The following is a 22,141-nucleotide window of genomic DNA, read 5'->3' as shown; positions in this document are numbered from 1 at the left end:
ACCCATTGCCTGGCCTTCGACAATTATGGGGTGCCACGCTGAGCTGCATACATCTCCTATCGCCAGTCCCTCGGCGTCCGCGGGAATACAGCATATCAGGCAGCTACCGCTCCCAAGAAACACTCACTTGGAGTGCCACTTCCACAGTTTCTGGCTACTACAGCCCCGAGAATCACACCCGACCCCCTGCACCTCTCAGTTCAGCACAGACACTCTATCTCTCTCCATCCCTGCGTTTCTTTAATGCTCCTCTTCTTACTTTACCTCCATCGTGTCTCTCCTCCCTTCTCTCTTGCTGGCCAGGCTATATTCTCCTCCTTTCCTCTTTCTTTTCTCATGCTGGCTCTCCTTTATATGCCTCCTTGGGCACCTCTAAGGCAGACCGCACCCTCACATGTGGGTACGTCCCCTCTTTATTTACTTCACCATCCTCCTGCAGTTGCGCAAGCTCGCACACCCACAGATATTGAGCTGGCCATTCAATTATTTAATTTTTTTAAATGGGCTCCTAATTTCCCAGCTGCGGACCCGCTATACCACAACTGATTACTGCCTCTGACTTGCTAAGATTATGTAGATGAAGGTTGTGACTGAGAATCACAGAAAAACTTGTATAATGTGACAGGACCTTAAAACGAGCAGTTACTGCTTGAAAAACCACAACAGCCCCTCAGATGAAGCAGTTTGGCAAAGGTGAGTGGGCCCAAATTCCACCAAAGTGCTGCCAGAGTCTAATCTTAATTTACTATAAGAAACGTGGTTGCTGTTATACAAGCTAAAGTGCCATACCTATTGTATTGTAACACTTTTTCGCAAGTGACAATGGGTACAGAGTGTCCATCTAATGTAAATAAACGAGATAATTATCACAATTTTGTTATTTCTTCGATTAGGCCCCTGTCTCCCCAATATTAGTCTTTTGTTTAAGACCTAATTAACATTCACTCTAAAAAATGTGAAATAATGCAGAAAGTACTTTATGGTGCTGTACATGCACATCCACTTTGTACACCTTACTTTTCAGTACAGGATGGTGGGGAGCAGGAGCTTATCTCAGCAGCTTCAGGCAGAAGGTGACGATTTAGGATGGGGATGGCAACAGCAGGCACTTACAGGAGCAAAGGGTTTGTGTGTGTCTTGAATAAGAGTGCGAACGCTATAACATTTTCAATGACAGATTAAAAAATAGACTTCTTACCATGACAACATTTGCCAAATGAGCAGACACAAGAGCATATACACCTCCTGAAGAGCCAACGGCAGGTGCTGTCATGTCAGCTACAGACACAGCCAGAGAACCTGCAAAAATTAGAAAGATCAGTTAAGCTGGGAGTAGTGACCACAAAAGAGACAGCCATTATTGGGTTGAGAGGCCATCCAGGGCCAGAATAAGAGCTTTAGAGGCCCTAAGCACTTAAAGATTTTGGTGCCCCCATATATATGAGCTGCACTCACTCTCAGTGGACGACCGAAATGGGACAGCTGACAAGAACAATACAGGGCCGTCTTACCAGCATCATAAACCCCTGGGCAAAGTAGTGTACAAAGTAGCAAAACAGAAACATACATAAACCTCAGAAACATGGTGGGCCCCTATGTTCCTGGGGACCCCAGCCTGTGCCCATTGTGTCCATATGTTAAAACTGCCTTGGCATGAGCCTCGGTGGACCATGTGTTACCAGACATTGAATTCTGTTGTTTTCACAAGATTAATATAGAGTTGTGCTCATAAGTTTACATACCATGTCAGAATTTGTAAAGGATGCCTGATCAGGCAAATCACATTCCTTTTACTCTTAATGGAATCCAAAAAAAAAAAATTATACGGCACCACAGACCAGCACAACCATTAAACAAAACATAGTGATAAGGAAAATAATGAGATGGTCCTTGTTCAAAAGTTTGCATACCCTTACTACTGTTTATTGTCCCCTTTAGCATCAATGATGGCATGCAGTCTTTTTTGATAGCTGTGCAGGAGGGCCTTGACTTTCTCAAGTAGTAGAGCTTCCCATTCTTCTTGACAAAAAGCCTCCAGGTCCCATAAATTCTTGTGTTGTCTTGCATGAACTGCACGTTTGAGATCTCCCTAAAGTGTCTCAATGACAGTGAGGTCAGGAGACTTTGATGGCCACTCCAGCACCTTCACTTTACTCTGCTGTAGCCACTGAAGGATCGACTTGGCCTTGTGTTTTGGATCATTGTCATGTTGGAAGATCCAAGTGTGTCTCACGTGCAGCTTCCGGACTGATGAATGCAAGTTGTCCTCCAATATTTTGCCAATAACATGCTGCATTCATCTTGTCATCAATGTTCACTAAGTTACCTGTCCTGCTGTAGCTCAGAGCTCAGATCCACCACCATGCTTCACATTATGGATGGTGTACTTTTTGTCATGGGCCTTGTGTTTATGGTTGTGACCATAAATTGTGAATTTCCCATTGGGATTAATAAAGTATCTATCTATCTATCTATCTATCTATCTATCTATCTATCTATCTATCTATCTATCTATCTATCTATCTATCTATCTATCTAAAGTTCAAATTTGGACTCATCACTCCAAAGGACTTTGTTCCAGAAGTTTTGAGTCTTGTCTAGATGCTGCATGGCATATTGTAAGTTGGCTGTTTTGTGGCATTGGCACAGTAAAGACTTTTTTCTTGCAGCTTGACCATGCAGCCCATTTTTGTTCAAGCACCTCCTTATTGTGTTGAAAGAGCAACATCACTTGTTTGCAGAGAAGCCTGTACCTCAGCTGAAGTGGCTTGTGGGTTTTTCTTACCGGCTTGACAAATGGTCCTGGCAATTGTGGCTGAAAACTCAGTTGGTCTCCCTGACCGTGGTTTGGTAATAACAGAATCCCTAACTTTGCACTTCTTATCAGAGTTTGAAGACACTGACAGACATTTTCAGATCTTTGGATATCTTTTTACATCCATTTCCTGATTTATCCAAATCAACAACTTTTTCGTGCAGGTCCTTTGATAGTTCTTTTGCTTTCCCCTTGGCTTGGTATCCAGCAAAGTCAGTGCAGCTCTACATGAATTTACATTGACTGTTTATACACAGACACGGGTTACAATTGAAAAAGTGTGGAAACTCTCCCTTAATTTGAACCTGCGTGTGTCAACTTAGGTGTATTTTATCAGCCCCAACATTCAAGGGTATGTAAACTTATGATCAGGCCCATTTGGGTGATTTCAGTTATCATTATAATTTAAAAAGGGATGGCAAGGTGGCGCAGTGGGTAGCACTGCTGCCTCCCAGTTAGGAGACTCGGGTTCGCTTCCCGGGTCCTCCCTGTGTGGAGTTTGCATGTTCTCCCCGTGTCTGCGTGGGTTTCCTCCCATAGTCCAAAGACATGCAGGTTAGGTGCACTGGCGATTCTAAATTGTGCTTGGTGTGTGTGCGTGCCCTGCGGTGGGCTGGCGCCCTGCCCGGGGTTTGTTTCCTGCCTTGCGCCCTGTGTTGGCTTGGATTGGCTCTAGCAGACCCCCGTGACCCTGTAGTTAGTATATAGCAGGTCGGATAATGGATTATAATTTAAAAAGGGTACCCAAAATTATGTGATAATAAATTGCTATGCCTGAGCACACTCCTTAATTAAAAGGAAAGCTTTCTTATATTTTCCAAACAATGGCCAAAATTTCACAAATTCTGCCAGGTTATGTACACTTATGAGCACAACTGTATATCATTAACCTCTATTATTACTATTTTGTTATTTTATATATATATATATATTTATTTCATTTAATGTAAGAGTCCCTTTTTGTGGAACCTGGTTCAGCTGCACTGTATTGTCCATAGTAAATCCAGAAATGGAAAAGTTCAGTGGTAGCACCCCACCCAACCTTCCATTGATGCCCCAAGTATGTACTTATTTTGCTTAATGGTTAACCCTTCAAAAAGTCATTAGACACAGATAAGAAGATATTTTCTTTACACAGATCATTAAGAACATGAGTCACTTAAGGTTGAAGTGTTACCTGCAAGCACCCCAAATATATAAAGCAGGCCAATCCGCATGGCTCCGTGCACCATCTCCAGTGGAACACCAACTAGAAGCTGGAGGGCCACATTAAGGCTGAGATGTTCTATTCTGGAAAAGAAAAATTACAAACAAATGTGGAAAAAGAAAAATTTCAAGATACAAACCTGAAACCACCAGATATGCTCTGTTTGAGCCATACTCATACCCGCCTGGCTGCCCACTGGTTAAGAGTCTAAAACTAGCCATCTCCTAGCAGATGCCTTCCACCATCCACAGATTCCTAGTAGGGCTTGATGATGGCTCTCTTAACTCCAATTACTGTTAAACATGTCCTCTGTTTGCAGGCACCTGATCCCAGCATTTCTCAGTTTAAACTATAACATCTACCAGCTCTCCATTTTAGCACTGTGGCCCACCAGGCTGGCACTGCCACCTGAACCCGACACAGACAAGCGTGGGACACAAGTTAAAGGCATACAGGTTTTATTTTTTTCTTTTTCTCGTGGGAAACGCCTTCCTCGTTTCTCACAGGCATACTCTTCCTCTCCTCCACTCCTCGGGTCAAGCTTTGTCTCCCTTCTCCCGACTCTGGCTCCCTGAGTAGAGGCTGCTGGCTCCTTTTATAAGGCACCCGGAAGTGCTCCAGGTGCTTGATTACTCGTTTCCAGCAGCACTTCCGGGTGTGGAGGAAGAACTGCCCAATAAGGGCTCAGCAGCTCCTGCTGCAGCACCCCCTGGTGGCGCCTGCGGATCCCAAGAGGGCCACACCAAACTCCAACTCCCATGAAGCCCTGCGGGAGTCCGAGGCACCACTGCAGCCTAGGGAGGTTGCCATCTAGCGTCCCTGGGGAGGTAACGCTCTGGCCACGCTTGCTCCCCCGGTCCTCCCAGCGTGGAGGCGTCCCGGCCACATGCTACAGCACGTGACCTCCTGTTCCCTCATGTGTTCTGCTCTGATTCCTAGTGGGTCTCCTGGGGAGATTTTATCATCTCCACGAGTCTAATTTCATATGCTTCAGAGCCCAGAATTGGCACGGTCAATCTCAGTATTTTTAAGCCAAATTAACGTGCACACCCTATCAGTCGTTTGCCCACCTCAGCTTCTTAGTAAGTTCCTGTAGTCCGTGTGCGCCAGATCCCTTGAATCCTGCACAGTATGGTGAGGTTGCACATCTACTGCATATGAAAGGTGTACTGTAGGTCGGGGGCATCCTCTCCAATGGCCGACTGCACTCTTGACAGCATGTAGCCAAGGTGAATGGCTGAATGCTAACAAGGGGCGCATGGTGTGCATACTGCTGCCATGGAACTGTGTCAGCTCAGATGAATTTCTGAACAATCTTTAAATGCCACCTCAGAATCAGCAGTAGTTGCAGGGGGTTTTTGCCAGAGGGTAGTTCCACCTGATTTTGTGATATATTCCCAAAGACACACGTTAATGCGTGGGATCTTGGGGGTGGTCGCCGCTTCACTGCTATCATCCACTTAGAAGTACGGGATAAGGAAAAGTAAACCAACCACCACGGCTACCTCCCCAGCCCCTGCTGATAGCTGGATTATATAGTCTTTTAGAAAAAAACGAATTGTCACTCATTTTCACACTTCGCACCGCGTGCAGCTCCACTTCTGTATTTTTAGCCTCCAGGAAAAAAAAAAAAAAAAAGCAAAGCACATTTTCCTCCAAGTTGTTAAGGGTTTGAGGAAGTGGGGGATGGAGGGCTTATCATCTGAGCATATATAATGAAAATCAGAGAGAAAACTGCAAAACTGTGTCATTTGTGCTACTTAAGAAACAAGTTCCAGCTACAGAGAAGTTCATTCCGAGAAGGTTCAAGTGGCACTCTGCCCTGCATTGCATTTGCAAGTGACGGCACGCGACTTCTCATCCTCAGTGTCCTTAAAGATTTCAAACAATCCCATGTCTGACCTCGGACTCCCTTTCCCTCCACCTCCTCAAACGAGACAAAGTGCTGCCTGCTCTCATCTGTATTGTAAAGTCACACGCGTTCCTGCTCTCTCAGCCCAGTTTGCATTGTGACAGATGTCGCTCCTTTTGAGACTGGGATGTGCTCCCATTTTGACGCCCATACGTTTGTTTACTGTAGCACAGCCGCCAGCTTCAATTCTGTTTGGACGGCACGGCAGACTACAAGCTGGCTGCTGTGTTCCGCCTTCCCTTACTTCATCCAGCAGAAGAATTCATCCTTGAAACTATAGAAACGTGCCAGCAGTCAACAAAAGCTGGGGTAAGGGGACTTTTATGTAACACTGGCTTTTAATTCATATGTCACTAAATTTGCATGGTGAGATTAATCTGAAGAAAAGACAGTCATCCCCCTCCCGTTTCTATACAAAAGTATCGAGTTAGGAGCGAGGCGCCTGAAAATCCAATGCTAATTTTTTTCTAACCTGCCATCTATTCAGCGCTAATGACCCTTAAAACAATTCTTCATTTCACTCTTCATAAAGAAAGCGTCACCGCAACAGCATCGTAACAGATGTGGCCATCAAACTCACCCTGTGTGCATGAAGATGTAACTGACGTACCGCCAAGCCTGGATCCGTAACTTGGGATGGTAGATTAGTGGACCCTTCAGGAAGTGGGGATGGGACACCTGTAGCACCCATCTGTCTAGGACGAGGCCATAATAGACAAACACTGCCACCTGGGGACAAAGAATAAGGCCAGTCATATGAGAGATGGAAGGAGAAAGAGCTGAAAAAGTGCAAGTGAAGACAGGAGCAGGCTCCTGTCAATAATGGAGAATCCACTGCATCCACTAAACAGTGTCATCTCCCGACAGAGGAGCAGCTTCAGTGATAGACTGTTGTCAATGTCCTGCTCCACTGACAGACTGAGGAGATCGTTCCTCCCCCACACTATGCGACTCTTCAATTCCACCCGGGTGGGTAACCGTTAACATTATACAAAGTTATTGTCTGTTTTACCTGCATTTTTTATTACTCTTTAATTTAATATTGTTTCTTTATCAGTATGCTGCTGCTGGAGTATGTGAATTTCCCCTTGGGATTAATAAAGTATCTATCTATCTATCTATCTATCTATCTATCTATCTATCTATCTATCTATCTATCTATCTATCTATCTATCTATCTATCTATCTATCTATCTATCTATCTATCTATCTATCTATCTATCTATCCATCTATCTATCTATCTATCTAGGAGTGCAGGCGATGGACCCTTCTGTAGGAGAAGTGTTTTCAGTGACAAAGGGACTCTGATCCCGGTCTACTTGCTGTCTGATCTTCTTGGGCATTCCTTACTAGAGATTTACTTTCTTGCAATGTGACTCCTCGTCTCTGAGCAACCTTCCCTTTTACCACTTAAAGACCCCCGCTCCTCCAGTTCTTTGACCCATGAAGTCTGAATTTGAAAGATCTTCACCCTGTAGCTTTGTTAGTTGTGCTGTTCTGTCGCATGGAGTCAGACACAATCATATCCCACTGACTTAAGTCTTAGGCTTACAGAGGTCTACTACTCTACTTCATGGAGATTGATGGTTTTTAATTTTGTGTGACTTTATTTTATGGATTTCTGAATCTTAGCTTTATCTTGCTGCCTTGTTAAGGCCCATCTATCTGTATCCTATACCACAAGATCTGCTTTGTGTAGTCCAGGCCCATCAGATGCTCTTCTTCATCCACAGGAATCAGGCCCTGTTAGAGGTGAAAGGACCACACTTACAAAACAACTGTATGCACAAATATACACATAAACAGACTGCATATTTATTTCTGTGAGCTTTACAAATAAGATATTACTGAGTCGTACAAGCGAATCCACACCACCTCCTGTATTTTCACTGGACTCATTTCAGCTGGTGAGGTTGTGAAGCTTCATCTTGATTCCTCTTGGATTTTTCCCAAAGGATTGCAAAGTATCAGTGCAAGTGAGCCTGCACAAGCACGAGATTCTCCAAAAATGGGCTTTACGGGTTTGTAGCAGCTCAAAAATTGAACTTCAGTTTGAAATTGAACGTCAAAGAAAAAATGATAATGTACGTGTTTTAGCTTTCAAAGCTGCCATCAAAGTAGCCTACGGCACGCTTCTGCTGCTGCTTAGCACTGCTGATGTTGAAAAAACTGCCTGGCGTCTTCAGGTTTTAAATATACAGTGTTGTGTGTTCTGCTCTTACTGTCCTCTGAATCCGTGTAGTAATGTCACTTTGACGTAAAAAAAGGAAAAACCTGAAAGCATATTCAGTAAAACAGAAGTTCCTGTGGACCAGGCCTGTTTAATATTAATGGATCTCTAATAGGTGGTTGTGATTGCTTGTAGGTGACAAGTGTGACAAACACACAGACTTTAGACCTCACCCGTGTTCCGGGATCCATAAGATGTGCATTTATCATATTTCAAGTTGAATTTTTAACCCCATTATACTGTCAATATAAGCAAATCACAAAAAAATGTTTACAACATATACTGAAATATTATTTTTCTTAAAACATCATTTAAGAAGATGCCAGAGAATGGCAATGTGTTGCACGTTAAATTTTAAAATTTCAATGTGCTTTGACATCTTGCTTGAGGAAGCGGCCTCAGTTGTCTCGAAAGCGTGCATATTGTAATCTTTATAAGCTGTTATTCTGCTTGACTTCTCACTACATCCACAATGGCTAAGACAGTACAACACCCTAGTACTCCAAATGTGATTTGTACAAAATACAAATATTACAACAGAAATGTATGCATTGAGTATGTAAAACAATTAAATGCAGAACAATGTGGTGCCAATGAGCCAAAATTGGACAGAGGCAATGGTGCTGTAAGAATTATGTTTCTAGAGTTCTCTAGCGCCTTCAACGCCATCCAACCTCTGCTCCTTAGGGACAAGCTGACAGAGATGGGAGTAGATTCATACCTGGTGGCATGGAAAGTGGACTATCTTACAGACAGACCTCAGTATGTGCGTCTCGGGAACTGCAGGTCTGACATTGTGGTCAGCAACTGAGGGATGTTGCTGCTTCTTAAAATATGTCTTAAGCTTGAAAATAATAATAATTCTTTACATTTATATAGCGCTTTTCTCACTACTCAAAGCGCTCTCCACGCAGGCAGGACCTGGGAAGTGTACCCACAATCTCCTTACTTTGAATAGCTAAATTTCCTTCTTAGGAACAAATAAAGTGCTGTCTATCTACATTTGCTTATATAGCCGACACCTTAATCCAACTTGTGAGATGCAATTGGTTATGTTTCTTTTGTTTGTCCAATTGGAGCACAGGCAGGTGAAGTGACTTACTCATGGTCACACAGCTTCAGTAGCAGGCCTTAACTTAACTGACCCTGTGTGATATGGGTTGTCACTACGCCTGCACACTGGGGACAGTCTAAAGGCTCAATTGACCGCCGGAACATAAGAGGGCGCTGTTGTCTACTACCTCGTCTCTTCATCCCTCTGCAGACCAGAAGACTGACAGCTTTAACAGGTTTGATGTCACGTCCGGTGTCCGCCTGCCTGAACTCACATGTCGGAAGTCCTTATGAACCATAATTCCACCATCTTGAGTGGTCTATTTTGGGGAGTTACGTCTACAATGACGTTTTTGCTTTACTTTGAATGCATTTATAGACCCATGTTTTCTTTATATTATATGGGGTTTGCCTTACGGGTTGTCTTGTGCTTTTTCTTACAGGGTATACAAGCAGACCCTATGATGGACAGGCGCCCTGTCCAGGGGTTGATTCCTGCCTTGCACCCTGATCTCCTGCAATGCTGAAATGGATTAAGCAGGATCAAAATGTGACGGTAACATATTTCTTGATGACCTGAACATTTTGCTACCTACTTATATTATTTCTGAATGAAAAGTTTATTTTTCCACAATAAAATTGGAATACATGATTAAAGAACTTGATTTCTACTAATGCTGACAGTAATCGGTGTATGATCCATGCGTGTTTAGGGTTGGTTGTGATTGGGGAAATGCAAATCAAAAAATGAGGAATTGTCACACTGTTTAGCAAGACCTGGCAAACACAGTGATGAGTCCTCACAAGAAGCTGGACTGCGTTACACAGGCATTTACAGTGTAAGTGAATCATTATGAGTAAGGCCTGTGTGTGAACAGCAGCATAATTCATTCTGGAAAAACACAGCGATCTGCCTAGAAATTAAGTAAAAAACGTGAATGTCGACTCTGCATGAAAAAAAAAAGATAAGCTGACTACTTTTGTGAATTTCCCCTTGGGATTAATAAAGTATCTATCTATCTATCTATCTATCTATCTATCTATCTATCTATCTATCTATCTATCTATCTATCTATCTATCTATCTATCTATCTATCTATCTATCTATCTATCTATCTACTACAACACACTGAAAACATTCCTTGTATTTTTGAATTTGCACACCTCAGTTATGCTCTTATCTGCAATTAGTCTGACGATGAAAATATAAACAGCCATACTGGCACAGGCAAGGACAGACAAATATATTAAACTAGCTGTATCCGTTGGCTTCGCCCGCATAGTAATGAAACACGACAAACTTTAAAAATCAATAGACGCTGGCACTATATCTGATCGTGTTCAGCTTTTGACAGGAAAGTGTGGCCGTGATATCTCTGGCAATCAGCAGCTACCCTCTAAAACACATGGAGCTCTGATCTCTTTCTCTCTCAAAAACGTCAAACGTTACTCCTTAACAATGTGTAGATGATAATGTCTGCTGAACAAACAGGTATTGCTAGCTAAGCGGAGGCGAGGTGCACTCCAACATGTGGCGAGACGTAGACCAACTCAAACAGAGGCTGGCAAGGAAATGAGGAAGGCCCCGCCCCCCTGCTCTCGGCCCACAGCCACTCTGTTGGATTTGCATAAATACATCGGTACTGCAAGCGAACTATGGTACTTAGCGCGATGAGTGAAGTCACAAAATCAACCGGAAAGTTCAAGCAAATTATAGAAAACAACCAGATCTAAATCTGTTAAGTAATTCTCTTGTGAAAAGCGGACAGACATACAGACAGAACGTGTTTGGACCATGACATTTTTAAAATCGTTTCTTAGCGAGCATCTATGGGCCTAGGGTAACCTACATTCCAAATTTCAAGTCCCAATTCCTCATGGTTCGGGAGATTTTGTGATGAGTGAGTCAGTGGTATTTGGCTTTTATATAAAGATTAAAACTAATTGATTGCTGGACATCAACTCTGATACTTTAAGTTTCTTTTTTGGCACATGACAAAGGCAAGTCAAAGCCCGCACACACTTCTATCTCTTTATTTAGGACTTGATCAAGAAGTGGAGTTGAACCTTCTTAGCATTTTGTTCAGGCCAGGAAAGACAAGCCAAAAATTTAGAATTTTTTTTTTTTTATCAATAAGAAATAATGTTATTACAGTACGTGTAACAGAAACCTGTAAATTTAAAAAACGTCCACATAGATACAGTCGGAGAGGCATGTCTAACATCCAGTGCTGTACCAGTGCATATTTAGTACGCAACATTCGAGTGATAGGTTTTGAAACAGTCACCCGCACATAGCCCTACGGGTCAGTAGAAGTGTGCTACTTTGCGCGCTGTTCTTATAATATTTTTTCTGTTGCTCGTGCAGGAGAGAGTAAAACATGCCTGATACGCACTGCTGTAGGCTACCATAGCATAATGGTTAGTGACTTCCAAATTTTCCCTGACACGAACATTGACTGTGATGTTGCTGCATTGTGATCAGTGCTGACAGAGCTAAAGTTCTTCTTGTCTTTCTACTTGATTGTAATCATTTTGCCTTTTTGCCATGCACCTACTTGCACCACGGTGAACCATCAGACGACCGAATTCCCCAGGTATGTCACTGCAGTGCCATGTGCATCTGTTTCACTGTCAGTGTCAATATCTGCTGACCAATTTACAATGTCATCACTATCGCTCAGTTCAGTTTCAGTTTGTTCTAAAACTGGCTTTACAGGCCTAACATTTTAGCTGAAGGCTCCACCCCACTCGTGAATATTAACGAGCTACCTTGGAGAAACAAAACAAATAGAAATATTCATGATTTTTTTGCAACAATGATTTTTTTATGCACTATACGGCCGCAGAATACTGTCCCGAGGGTTATTCAGTCGTTACAGGGAACATCAGATTATAAAAGGTGTAACTGCATCTTTTCTAGGTTTCCAAAGTCACTCAGCTACTGAGTTGGCAAAGCGGAATCCAGCATGAGTCAAACGCATAACAAAACAATTTTCTCAGTCCAAATAGTTTGTTTGAAAAGTTTAGCGAAAATTTCAAAAAGGAACAAATCACAAAAATTCACAAAAAACATATTACACACGCAGAATAAAAGGCAATAAGGGAAAAATAGATTCTTCTCTGTTTCATTACAATCTTAGCTTTCTCTTGTTAAACTTCAGAGACTTTCTATACTTAAAGGATGTTACTTTTCTATGGCAAACGTACAAAGTCTTCACTTTAGTACCTCAATACGTTCAATACATTCACTGTGTTTAATACATTCAGTACGGTTTGAAACCATTTGCCCTCAGTGCCTTACCAACAGCGGTATAAAATGAACTAATCTGTAGTCAGAAAGACGAGAAATAATTAGGATATTCAATTTTTAATTTAGATTTTGGGGGTTATAATAGAACCTTCCACTGACTATGCATTAATATATAGGCAAACATTTTAACATACCATATATACTCGCGGATAAGTCGGGACTTGATTTTATCGTATAATTTCTGGTATTTTATAATGTCGGTCGTATAAGTCCAAAGCGGAAAACTCACACTATTGGTCCAAGATATTATGATATGCTAACACTCACCTGAGAGAGTAACCACGGAGCACACAGCCTTTTGTTTTCTATGTGGGTGTTGCGATGTGCTGTATCAGCGTGCGCTCCTAACCTCTCTCTCTCTCTCTCTATTGTACCTACGTGACCACACAGTAATACCCGAACTATTCCGAAGCGACGTTTGCACTGATTTGTGTTTTTTGCATCTCACACCCTCATACACCTTTATCGTAAGAGCATCCCTTATCTACGATGGAGCGTTCGATCAGAAGAAAATATGAAGCTGGTTTTACATTAAACGTCATTGAAGCAGCGAAAGAAATTAGTAACTGTGCTGCTGCAACAAAGTTCGATGTGTCTGAGAAACTGATGCGACATTGGAGGAGGCAAGAAGATGTAAAAAAAAATGTGTCGCATTTTTGAACGGGCGTATAAGTCGGGGTCTGATTTTATGATCGATTTTTCAGGTTTCAAGACCCGACTTATACGTGAGTATATACGGTAGCTAAGAAAACATTTCTATCAATTTAGCATAACCTAACTAACTAACACATGGCTCTTACACTAGCTAAATCCAGACAGACATTCGGGGTTAACCATATTTACTTAGAATTCTGAGCCTGAGAGACAATCGTTTTTAACGCCAACGAGGTTAAATAAAAAGCTTCAGTACTCACAATCATACTTCTTTTAAATCCCACCCAGCACCAAGCTGCCTGCCCCATCTGATAAAAGGTTTTTCTTTCCCTGCATGCATGCTGACAACAATTACATATTCTATCTAAAGTCCGTCCCCAATCCTGTTTGCACCCTGGTTCTCATGGAGCGTAATCACTCAGACACAGCAATTGAAAGTCATGTCTTTACAGTATGTGTATGCCAAATTCTCAGAAATGTGTAAGTGCACGTTGCATTTGATAAATGCTCATTTATTGTTGTGTGGTGTCATATTTTCAAATGCGATGTTTAAATGCTAGTTCTATAAAAATAACTGTCCTTCACATTATTGTACAAACAGATCATTCCAACACTCATCCTCATTTCCTTAAACAAGGCCCCTGGGTCTCAATGTGAATATCCAGCACTTTTTTCTCAATCCCGCTCATGTCTGAAGTGTCCCTCAGCTTTACCCCATATCATGTGATCTAATCATCTCTCATGTCTTTTGCTCTTTTCCTCTATGGAACTGTAAGAAGTTGCCAGAAGAACAGGTATGCCAGTGGATTGGCAAAACAAGCGGCCATACTTAAAAAACATGATGCCACATTGATAACTGGGGAGCTCTTCCAAGCCCCACTGTAGATAAACAGGATAGTAAGCCTAGTCTGTGTATAGGTGTTCTGTCGTGGAATCACACCATAATCTATCCAAATTGCACACTTTGCACTGTGATAACTGTACTTGGCGTTACTGGCAGGATTTACACTGTGGACAGGTGGAGTATAGTGGCAGGGCTGCGCAGAAAGGTGGGGACTGACAGAGAGAGCTCAGCTGACAATACTAGAAGTCTCTCCGCTTTGTTTTTACAGGTAGTCCTTATACTGTATACAAGGGCATAGAAATTCTTCTGTTAGCTCACGTTGTACTCCAGAACATGTGGTTTCACGAGTGACACTGGAAGATGTGCACTATGGGAAAAATCGTGGAATTTTTCCATTACAAAATACTTGGCATAGTTGGCAGGATTTGCATCATGTATGGGTGGAGTATAGTGAGGGTGCTACACAGAAAGGTGGTAGCTAGGTGTGAGATTGGTCGGCTGATGTTACCAGGAAGCGCTCTGCTTTCCAGGGCTTAAAGGCAGTCCCTGCATGCATGGATGTAGAAGTTCATCTACCACCTCAAGCTGTAAAGGAACTGCTTCTTAGGGCCTTAGTAATCCAGAAGTCACAGGTTCTTCATTGAAAATGCCTAAATTAGGATGGATTGTGGTGTGATTCCATGACAAAACATTTGGAGTAGTCAGCAGGATTTGCACTGTAAACTGGTGGAGTGAAGTGGCGGTGCTATGCAGAAATTTGGGGGCTAAGTGACAGAGAGCTCAACTGTCATTACCAGGACGTGCTCTGTTTTGCAGTGCTTACACTTAGCCCTTTCACAAATGGGCCTAGAACTTTTTTTATTAACTAATGGGACTGTTTCTGTGAGCCTTTTGTGATCCAAATGCCGCGTGTTCCCAGCTGACCACCACCAGTCACCAGAGTGCAAAATGTGCGACCTGGGATAGATCCTGATGTGATTCATTGAATTACATAGTCTGGGGCACTAGTGAGAGACAAACGGCATGGAAACAGCAGATCACACCCTAAATATCCAGTTTTGGAAAGGTGAGGCCATGCCACTCAAAAGACAGACAAGCCAGTCTGAGTGAGTGCGACAGAATACAATGGTCTTGAGATACTGTAGCCCCCTGACCAGGTCCACCCTGATTCTGGGGATTAGCCAAAAAGTAACACCTTGGTGACTCCCATCTGTTCAGTCAGAGCCTGTCCCGGTGTTAAGCCAGGTCCAACAGGAGAAGTTAGGTTTTCTTTTAGGATTATGGCTTTGCATTCTTTCTATTGTATTCTAATTTGCTAAAAAACGATATCTTTGTTATCTGGCACTCACTACCATTTCATTCAAGGTAGTACACCATTGAAAAGCCAAAGAGGTTACCAGATATTAGAATCATGGTGTGGGTCATTCTTGCTAGGTGCCAATACCCTGGACCTTTCCATTATAGGTATCAGATCTCGGCACATCCCATGTCCTGCAAACTCACCACATATATTCTGATCCTATTACCCCTAGCAGACGGTTGTGGCAAGCACCCTCTTCTACGCGGTGGTGTGCTGGGGAGGCAGCATAAAGAAAAGGGACGCCTTTGTCACACCTGGACAAACTGGTGAGGAAGGCAGGCTCTATAGTAGGAACTTTCTCATCGCTTGATTTATTCGCGCGAATTCTAGAGAGACTCATTAAGCTGCGGGGAGGGGGGCAGGGCCCTCCTTACTTGCGCATCTGCCTCGGGGCATAACCTTAACTCTGCTTAGTTAAGAACGAGAGAACTCCTTAACAGATTTACATCGGGTTTTTTCTAGAATTTGCTTGAACATTCCGGTTGATTTTGTGACTTCTCTCATTGCGCTAAGAATCATAGTTCTTTTGCAGGAGCGATAGATTCGCGCTAATCTGAGACAGAGGCTGTGGGCCGAGGGAACGGAGAAGAGTGACGTCAGGAATAGAGAGCTGGGCAGGACCCTCCACACTGTCCTGTTTCACTAATACGCGGGTGAAGCCGCGGGCTAGTCAACAGCAAAGTCAAAGTCTTCTACGCGGTGGTGTGCTGGGGAGGCAGCATAAAGAAGAGGGACGCCTCACGCCTGGACAAACTGGTGAGGAAGGCAGGCTCTATTGTAGGCACAGAGCTGAACAGTTTGACATCCGTGGCAGAGCGACGGGCACTGAGCAGACTCCTGTCAATCATGGAGAATCCACTGCATCCACTAAACAGTGTCATCTCCTGACAGAGGAGCAGCTTCAGTGACAGACTGATGTCACCGTCCTGCTCTACTGACAGACTGAGGAGATCGTTCCTCCCCCACACTATGCGACTCTTCAATTCCACACTTGGGTAAATGTTAACATTATACAAAGTTACTGTCTATTATACCTGCATTGTTATCACTCTTTAATTTAATATTGTTTTTATCAGCATGCTGCTGCTGGAGTATGTGAATTTCCCCTTGGGTTTAATAAAGCATCTATCTATCTATCTATCTATCTATCTATCTATCTATCTATCTATCTATCTATCTATCTATCTATCTATCTATCTACAGTATCTAGCATCCATCTTTGTTTCCTTGACCTTCCTTTGGTGACCCTCTGCAGGGGTCTGCCTGCCAGATACAATCACACTGAAACTTGCCCCCAACCCAGCCCCCCTCCCCAAGTAGCTACGCATGGTACAAACACCCACTTGCCTCCACAATTGTCACGGTGATCATGAAGCACGGCGGTGGCCAACAGGTGTAGCTGTCGTAGTACCACTTGCGGTCGATCTCTCTGGGCAGAGTCTCGTACGCCACATGACGAATGAGCCTCTGGGAAGCATTAAGGCCGGGCTCCTCTAGCAGAGGGGTACCTTTCAGTTTCCGACTTCCCTGAAGAATTGCTCGGCGGAAGCTGTTTGACCGCTTGTTACTCATCTGCAGAATAAAGAAATCAGTGTCAGATGTTTGAGCTGAAGCAGTTCCTCTCTTGTCAAAAGTGCCTGACCGCCTCGCAGGGCTATCCATTGATGTGAGCTGCTTGTTTTGTTTTTTTTTTATTCTGCCTGCCTGCATCCCAACACAAACACAGCCTTTACTACATTTGTTAAACTGCTTTTTGTTTTTTTTTTTTCCATGGTTTTGTCAAAGTAAAATAAAAGCCCAGTCAGGGATGCTTTGGTACATTGGAAGACAGCTTTTCAAATCACTTGAGCCGCCCGTCTGTATTGTAATGAGCGGCTGATCTGAAGACATCTGCTCGGCGGTTACGGCCATAGAGAGAGCGCCATGGAGGGGGCGCTGGGAGCCGCCAAGCAATCCTCAGGCTGTGCTTAGCAACCAGCATTTTAGCCTGGCTGAGGCACACTAAGGTCTTCAAGCAGCTCATCTTTACTTGGGTTGTTTCAAAAAGATCAAAACGAGCTCAGGAGAACCGTTCACAGCACAATACAGAGGAGAAGTCGATTGTGACTTCAAGCAGACATTTCTCTGTTTCCCTAAACCCTGTGTGTACTGCAGAACTGTCCATCACGGACAGGCAGTGGCCAGGCTCCAGGTCACGATGGAGGAGGAGTGCGGTCAGACTGAGATGACCTTTAACCAAGGATGACGATGGAACCCTTTGGCTTAGCCGGAGTGTGACATTGACCGTGCAAATTTAGATTCGCGAGTTCAGTATGGATATGTAGACGCAGGCGCCGGTGGTCCTGAAAGACAGTGCAGCCCCTTTCTGTGCTCCACTCACAAATCCCCCCCAAGTTTCCAGGTGACGGAAGAAAGGAATCCCAGGATTATCCTGTCTGCAGTCATGGCTGGAAGTGGATTCCAGGGAGGGCAGCCGGCTGATCTCGGTAATGGGAGGGTAGGAAGAAAAAAAACCCCCAAAAAATGTAAATCCCCGCGGCCTTTCTTGTAACAAAGCGTTAAGCAATTAGCAGCAGTGACGGCCTCTTCCTCAGATGACCGTGGAGGTTGTAAGGCTTTAGCCAGAAACAGAACAGCCAAACCACCTGAGGTGTGAACAGAATGTGTGTGCCAGCACCATCTGCCCTGGCACCTCCTGCCTACTGAATGCCTGTCAACGGGTTCCTATGCCAGCATAAATCAGGCCGCAAGAATGCAGCTGGATTCTGCACACCATGAACCAACCCCTGCCACCCAACAAGCATCCTGTGCTGTAAAAAAATTAACCATTTACAGTGAAGGAAGGTCCTGCCTGGTGATCACGTCCATGTTTGAACCCATCTGATCCATTTCAGGGCATTTGGGGGCTAAAATGTTAGGTGGCACAGTGGGGGGCACTGCTGCCTCGCAGTATGAAGATCCTGAGTTTGTATCTCACCCTGCGTGGAGAGCGCTTTGAATAGTGAGAAAAGCGCTATATAATTATAAAGAATTATTATTAAACATGTAACTAAGTCTCACGGGTGACACTCACATGCATCCAGTGTGGGTCCACACTTGGCAGTGCAACACAGTAAGCACGTCGTCGATATCATTCAGCCAGATGGAGCACCATGATACTCTCCCAGACATGCATGCATATACACACACGCTCGCACACATAACAGATAGCCATGCTGCACTGACTGACCAGATTGACAAAGTCCTGGTAGCAGATCTTCCCATCGGCATTGTTGTCGGCCAACGCCAGCAGCACCTCAAGCTTGTGCGGGTCCAGCTCGGACGCATGGGTTCTCAGGAGGGAGCGGAACTTCTCCGTACTGATATAGCCAGAGTTGTCAGGGTCAAACTGGCGGAGGAGACATAAAACATAATGAATGACAGTTCTGTAGTTCATCTTCACGCATTGCCCACCTGTTTGCCCACACTTCAGACACAGCAATCAGAAAAAAAAAACAAAGGAGACAGACTTGAGAGATGTGCCAGTCTCACAAGACTGCAACTCCAGCAAATGTGTAGTGTGGTGGAAACCCGAAAGCACGCAAGCGCTAAGAGTGCAGCGGAGATTCAAATCCCCACCCCTCCCTCGCCAACTTTGCTAAGCTTTGCGCCCACCTCCTCCCGCAACAATGCCACCATCTTCTCTCTGGCCAGCATGGTACCTCCAAGTCTGATCATAGTGCCTGCTGCATGCCCATCTGCCTCCCTGGCACTTGGTTCGTTCAGTCGGAGCTCTGCCCTCAGCGACTCCAAGCGAGTCTCACCCTACTGTTGGATTTCTAGCATTGGCGTCCCTCCCTCGTTCTACCCGCCCCTTTCATACATCGATGAACATGTTCCAGTCAACAGGCTAAGTGTATGGGACAAAGGGGCACTAACGGCGATTTGGGCCCCGCCCTCTAATTACTTAATCTTCCCAAGGTTGGCGGGGGTGTTTTAGTAGTTTACGCTCTCTCTCACTGGTATTAAGTAGAGACCGGGCATCTGTGCCGTGCCCCCCACTTGTTTGCATTATGCAAATTTTCCCAGCACAATGCAATATACTAACGGCTCCATGAACACAAACAAGATTTAACTTAAAACAAAAGAGAATTCGGCCCTGACCCTCACAATCCTTGAGCATGGAGGTCAGCAGCAGATGAATGGGCATCTGATTAGAGAAAGAGTAATGGAGCTCAGCAGGCTGAGGAATGGAGGGCAGATAAAGAGGTCACAATCTGTTAGCACCACAGGTCGTCTAGTCAGTCTCACCTTTTGGCAAAAATTAGCCACCCTGTCAGGGTGAAAGACTCCTGGGGTATAAGAAAAATAACTGGCAGAAAGCTGGGCAGAAGCTGGTGTGCTGCCTCTCATGCCCACCTGAACCACTCAGCCTTTCTGTTCTGATGACATCTGTAAGGAGCCAGACCGGCACATTAAGAGGTGCTAGCGGAAAAAGAGCTTACAGGGACCCTGCTGTGCCGCTGTTTACCAGACAAATAGGGGATCGATTTACCACCAGCCTTAAAACTCAAGGTAAAGGCAACGTGGCAATGCCATGTCATTCAACACAATGTCACTCATTTGTGGCAGGACAGCCTTACTCTCCAATGAGCACTCTGGTCGTATTTAACAGTAAGTGACCATGGTGTCTTTGCTGTAACCTTTATGCTGCAAACAAGAGGTAGGGCCGGAAGGGAAAGAGACGGGCATCAACCCCACATGAGCTAGAGTTCAAAGGCTGGGTGATATGAAAATAAGGTGGGTTCACCGTTACGGGGGGCACATCAGTCTGAGAGGAGTAACGGCAGCTTCCAAAAGGCTACAATGTGTGAGGAAGGGTTTATAGGTCACTATTGTCACCTTTACACTCGAATACAGTGGAGTGACATTCTAATCAACATGCAGCACAGCGCTGATCTCTGGTGCCAGGGTTAGTTTGACTACCCTATTGCAGCCATTAACACATTTTAGACTGTTGGGTTACACCATACCATGCCATTTTATAAGCCTGCTTAATCCCAAGCAGGGTCACGGGGGGTGGGGCTGGAGCCTATCCCAGCAAGCACCGGGCACAAGGAAGGTACGATCCCTGGACAGGCTGGACACACACACACACACACACACACACACACACACACACACACACACTAGGGCCAACTTAGCATCAGTAATCCACCCAACCGGCATGTCTTTGGACTGTGGGAGGAAACATGCCAACAGGACGTGAGCCCTGGTCTTTACTGTAAGGCATTTTAAAAATAATAATAATACATTTTATTTATTTGTAGGCGCCTTTCTAAACACTCAAGGACACCGAACAATAGATAAAACACAGATTATAAACAAAACTAAAATACAAAAATTAAAATCAGACAGAGCAATTGTAATCAAAGAGAAAAAGCAGTCTTAAACAAATGAGTTTTAAGTTTAGATTTGAAAAGTGAAAATGATTCAATATTTCTAAGCTCAGATGGTAGTGAGTGCCAGAGCTGGGGAGCAGAGCAACTGAATGGTGGTAAGACGGACGAAGGGGACAGTCAAGTGAATAGAGGAAGAGGATCTAAGGGTACGGGAGGGAATGGCAACATGGAGGAGGTCGGACAGATATGGAGGGGCGAGGTTGTGGAGAGCCTTAAACGTTAACAGAAGAATTTTGAATTGAATTCGGAACTGAACTGGAAGCCAATGAAGCTGCTGCAAGACGGGAGTGGTATGGTGAGTAGAGGGGGCTCTAGTAATGACACAGGCAGCTGAATTCTGGACCAGTTGAAGCTTATAAAGAGATTTGAGAGAAAGACCAAAGAAAAGGGAATTGCAATAATCCAGACGAGAAGTGAGAAGGCTATGAACAAGGAGAGCAGTGGTGTGGGGCGAATACGATTAATGTTACGCAAGTGGAAATATGCAGACCGGGAGATGTTATTGATGTGGGACTGAAAGGATAAAGTACTGTCATGGATGACACCTGTGGGGAAGGGGAAACAGAGGAATTATCAATAACAAAGGAAAACTGATCAGTTTTGGATAATGTTCATTTTGTACCAATGAAGAGAACCTCAGTTTTGTCACTATTTAATGTAAGAAAATTTGAAGAAAACCAGGATTTGATTTCTGTTATGTAATCAATAAGTGAGGAGGGTGGAAAGGAAGCAGTAGGTTTGCTAGTGAGATAGAGCTGGGTTATTTTGGGTTATTTTCTAGTTTTGTGCAATGCAGAATCTGTTTTTTGAGGTTGTGTTTTGATTCTGCAGACCTGATCAGCTTCTGTTGTTGTTGCCATGTCATTTTCTAACCCGATTAATCCAAACCGAGGACACGGGTGGGGTTGTAGCCCATCCCCGCTAGCACAGGGCACAAGGCAGGGACAAACCCTGGACAGCAAATCCACACCCACACACACTATAGGGCCAATTTAATAATTGCAATTTACCTAAAATAAAAATAACCTGAGGGTCTTTGGATAGTGGAAGGAAACCAAAGCAGACACGGGGAGAACATGCAGACTCCACACAGGGAGCACCTGGGATGTGACCCCTGGTCTGCTTACTGCACGGCAGCAGGGCTACCACTGCACTCCCATGCCACCCTTCTGTTATTGTTCTTTTTACTTAGTAATAAAAATTATGCCACTTCTGTTACAGTTTTGAGTGTTGTTTTATGTCTAATAGCACAATTAATGCTGTTTTTAATTTGTATTCCCAACAAGACAGTGACTGGGGCTGTCACGTTTC

At 44.1% G+C, this 22,141-nt stretch overlaps 1 protein-coding gene across 6 annotated transcripts in view; it reads right to left on the bottom strand.

The window, feature by feature from the left end:
* The window catches only part of rhbdl3 (rhomboid, veinlet-like 3 (Drosophila)), a 70,086-nt gene that overhangs the window by 26,644 nt on the left and 21,301 nt on the right, over positions 1-22,141 (bottom strand). For 3 of the 6 annotated variants that reach the window (XM_051936297.1, XM_051936298.1, XM_028818870.2), the window contains 5 exons: positions 18,619-18,777; positions 16,737-16,961; positions 6,515-6,663; positions 3,993-4,105; positions 1,199-1,299 (listed from right to left, as the gene is read on the bottom strand). In XM_051936297.1, coding sequence (XP_051792257.1) covers positions 1,199-1,299; positions 3,993-4,105; positions 6,515-6,663; positions 16,737-16,961; positions 18,619-18,777 — 747 coding nt within the window. Of the gene's footprint in view, positions 1-1,198; positions 1,300-3,992; positions 4,106-6,514; positions 6,664-16,736; positions 16,962-18,618; positions 18,778-19,043; positions 20,066-22,141 lie in introns of those variants that run through there. The other 3 variants (XM_051936300.1, XM_028818873.2, XM_051936299.1) reach the window with 3 other exon arrangements.

This window comes from Erpetoichthys calabaricus, chromosome 14 (assembly GCF_900747795.2).
Source record: "Erpetoichthys calabaricus chromosome 14, fErpCal1.3, whole genome shotgun sequence".
Classification (NCBI taxonomy): domain Eukaryota; kingdom Metazoa; phylum Chordata; class Cladistia; order Polypteriformes; family Polypteridae; genus Erpetoichthys; species Erpetoichthys calabaricus.
This window is presented reverse-complemented; position numbering and strand designations above follow the sequence as displayed.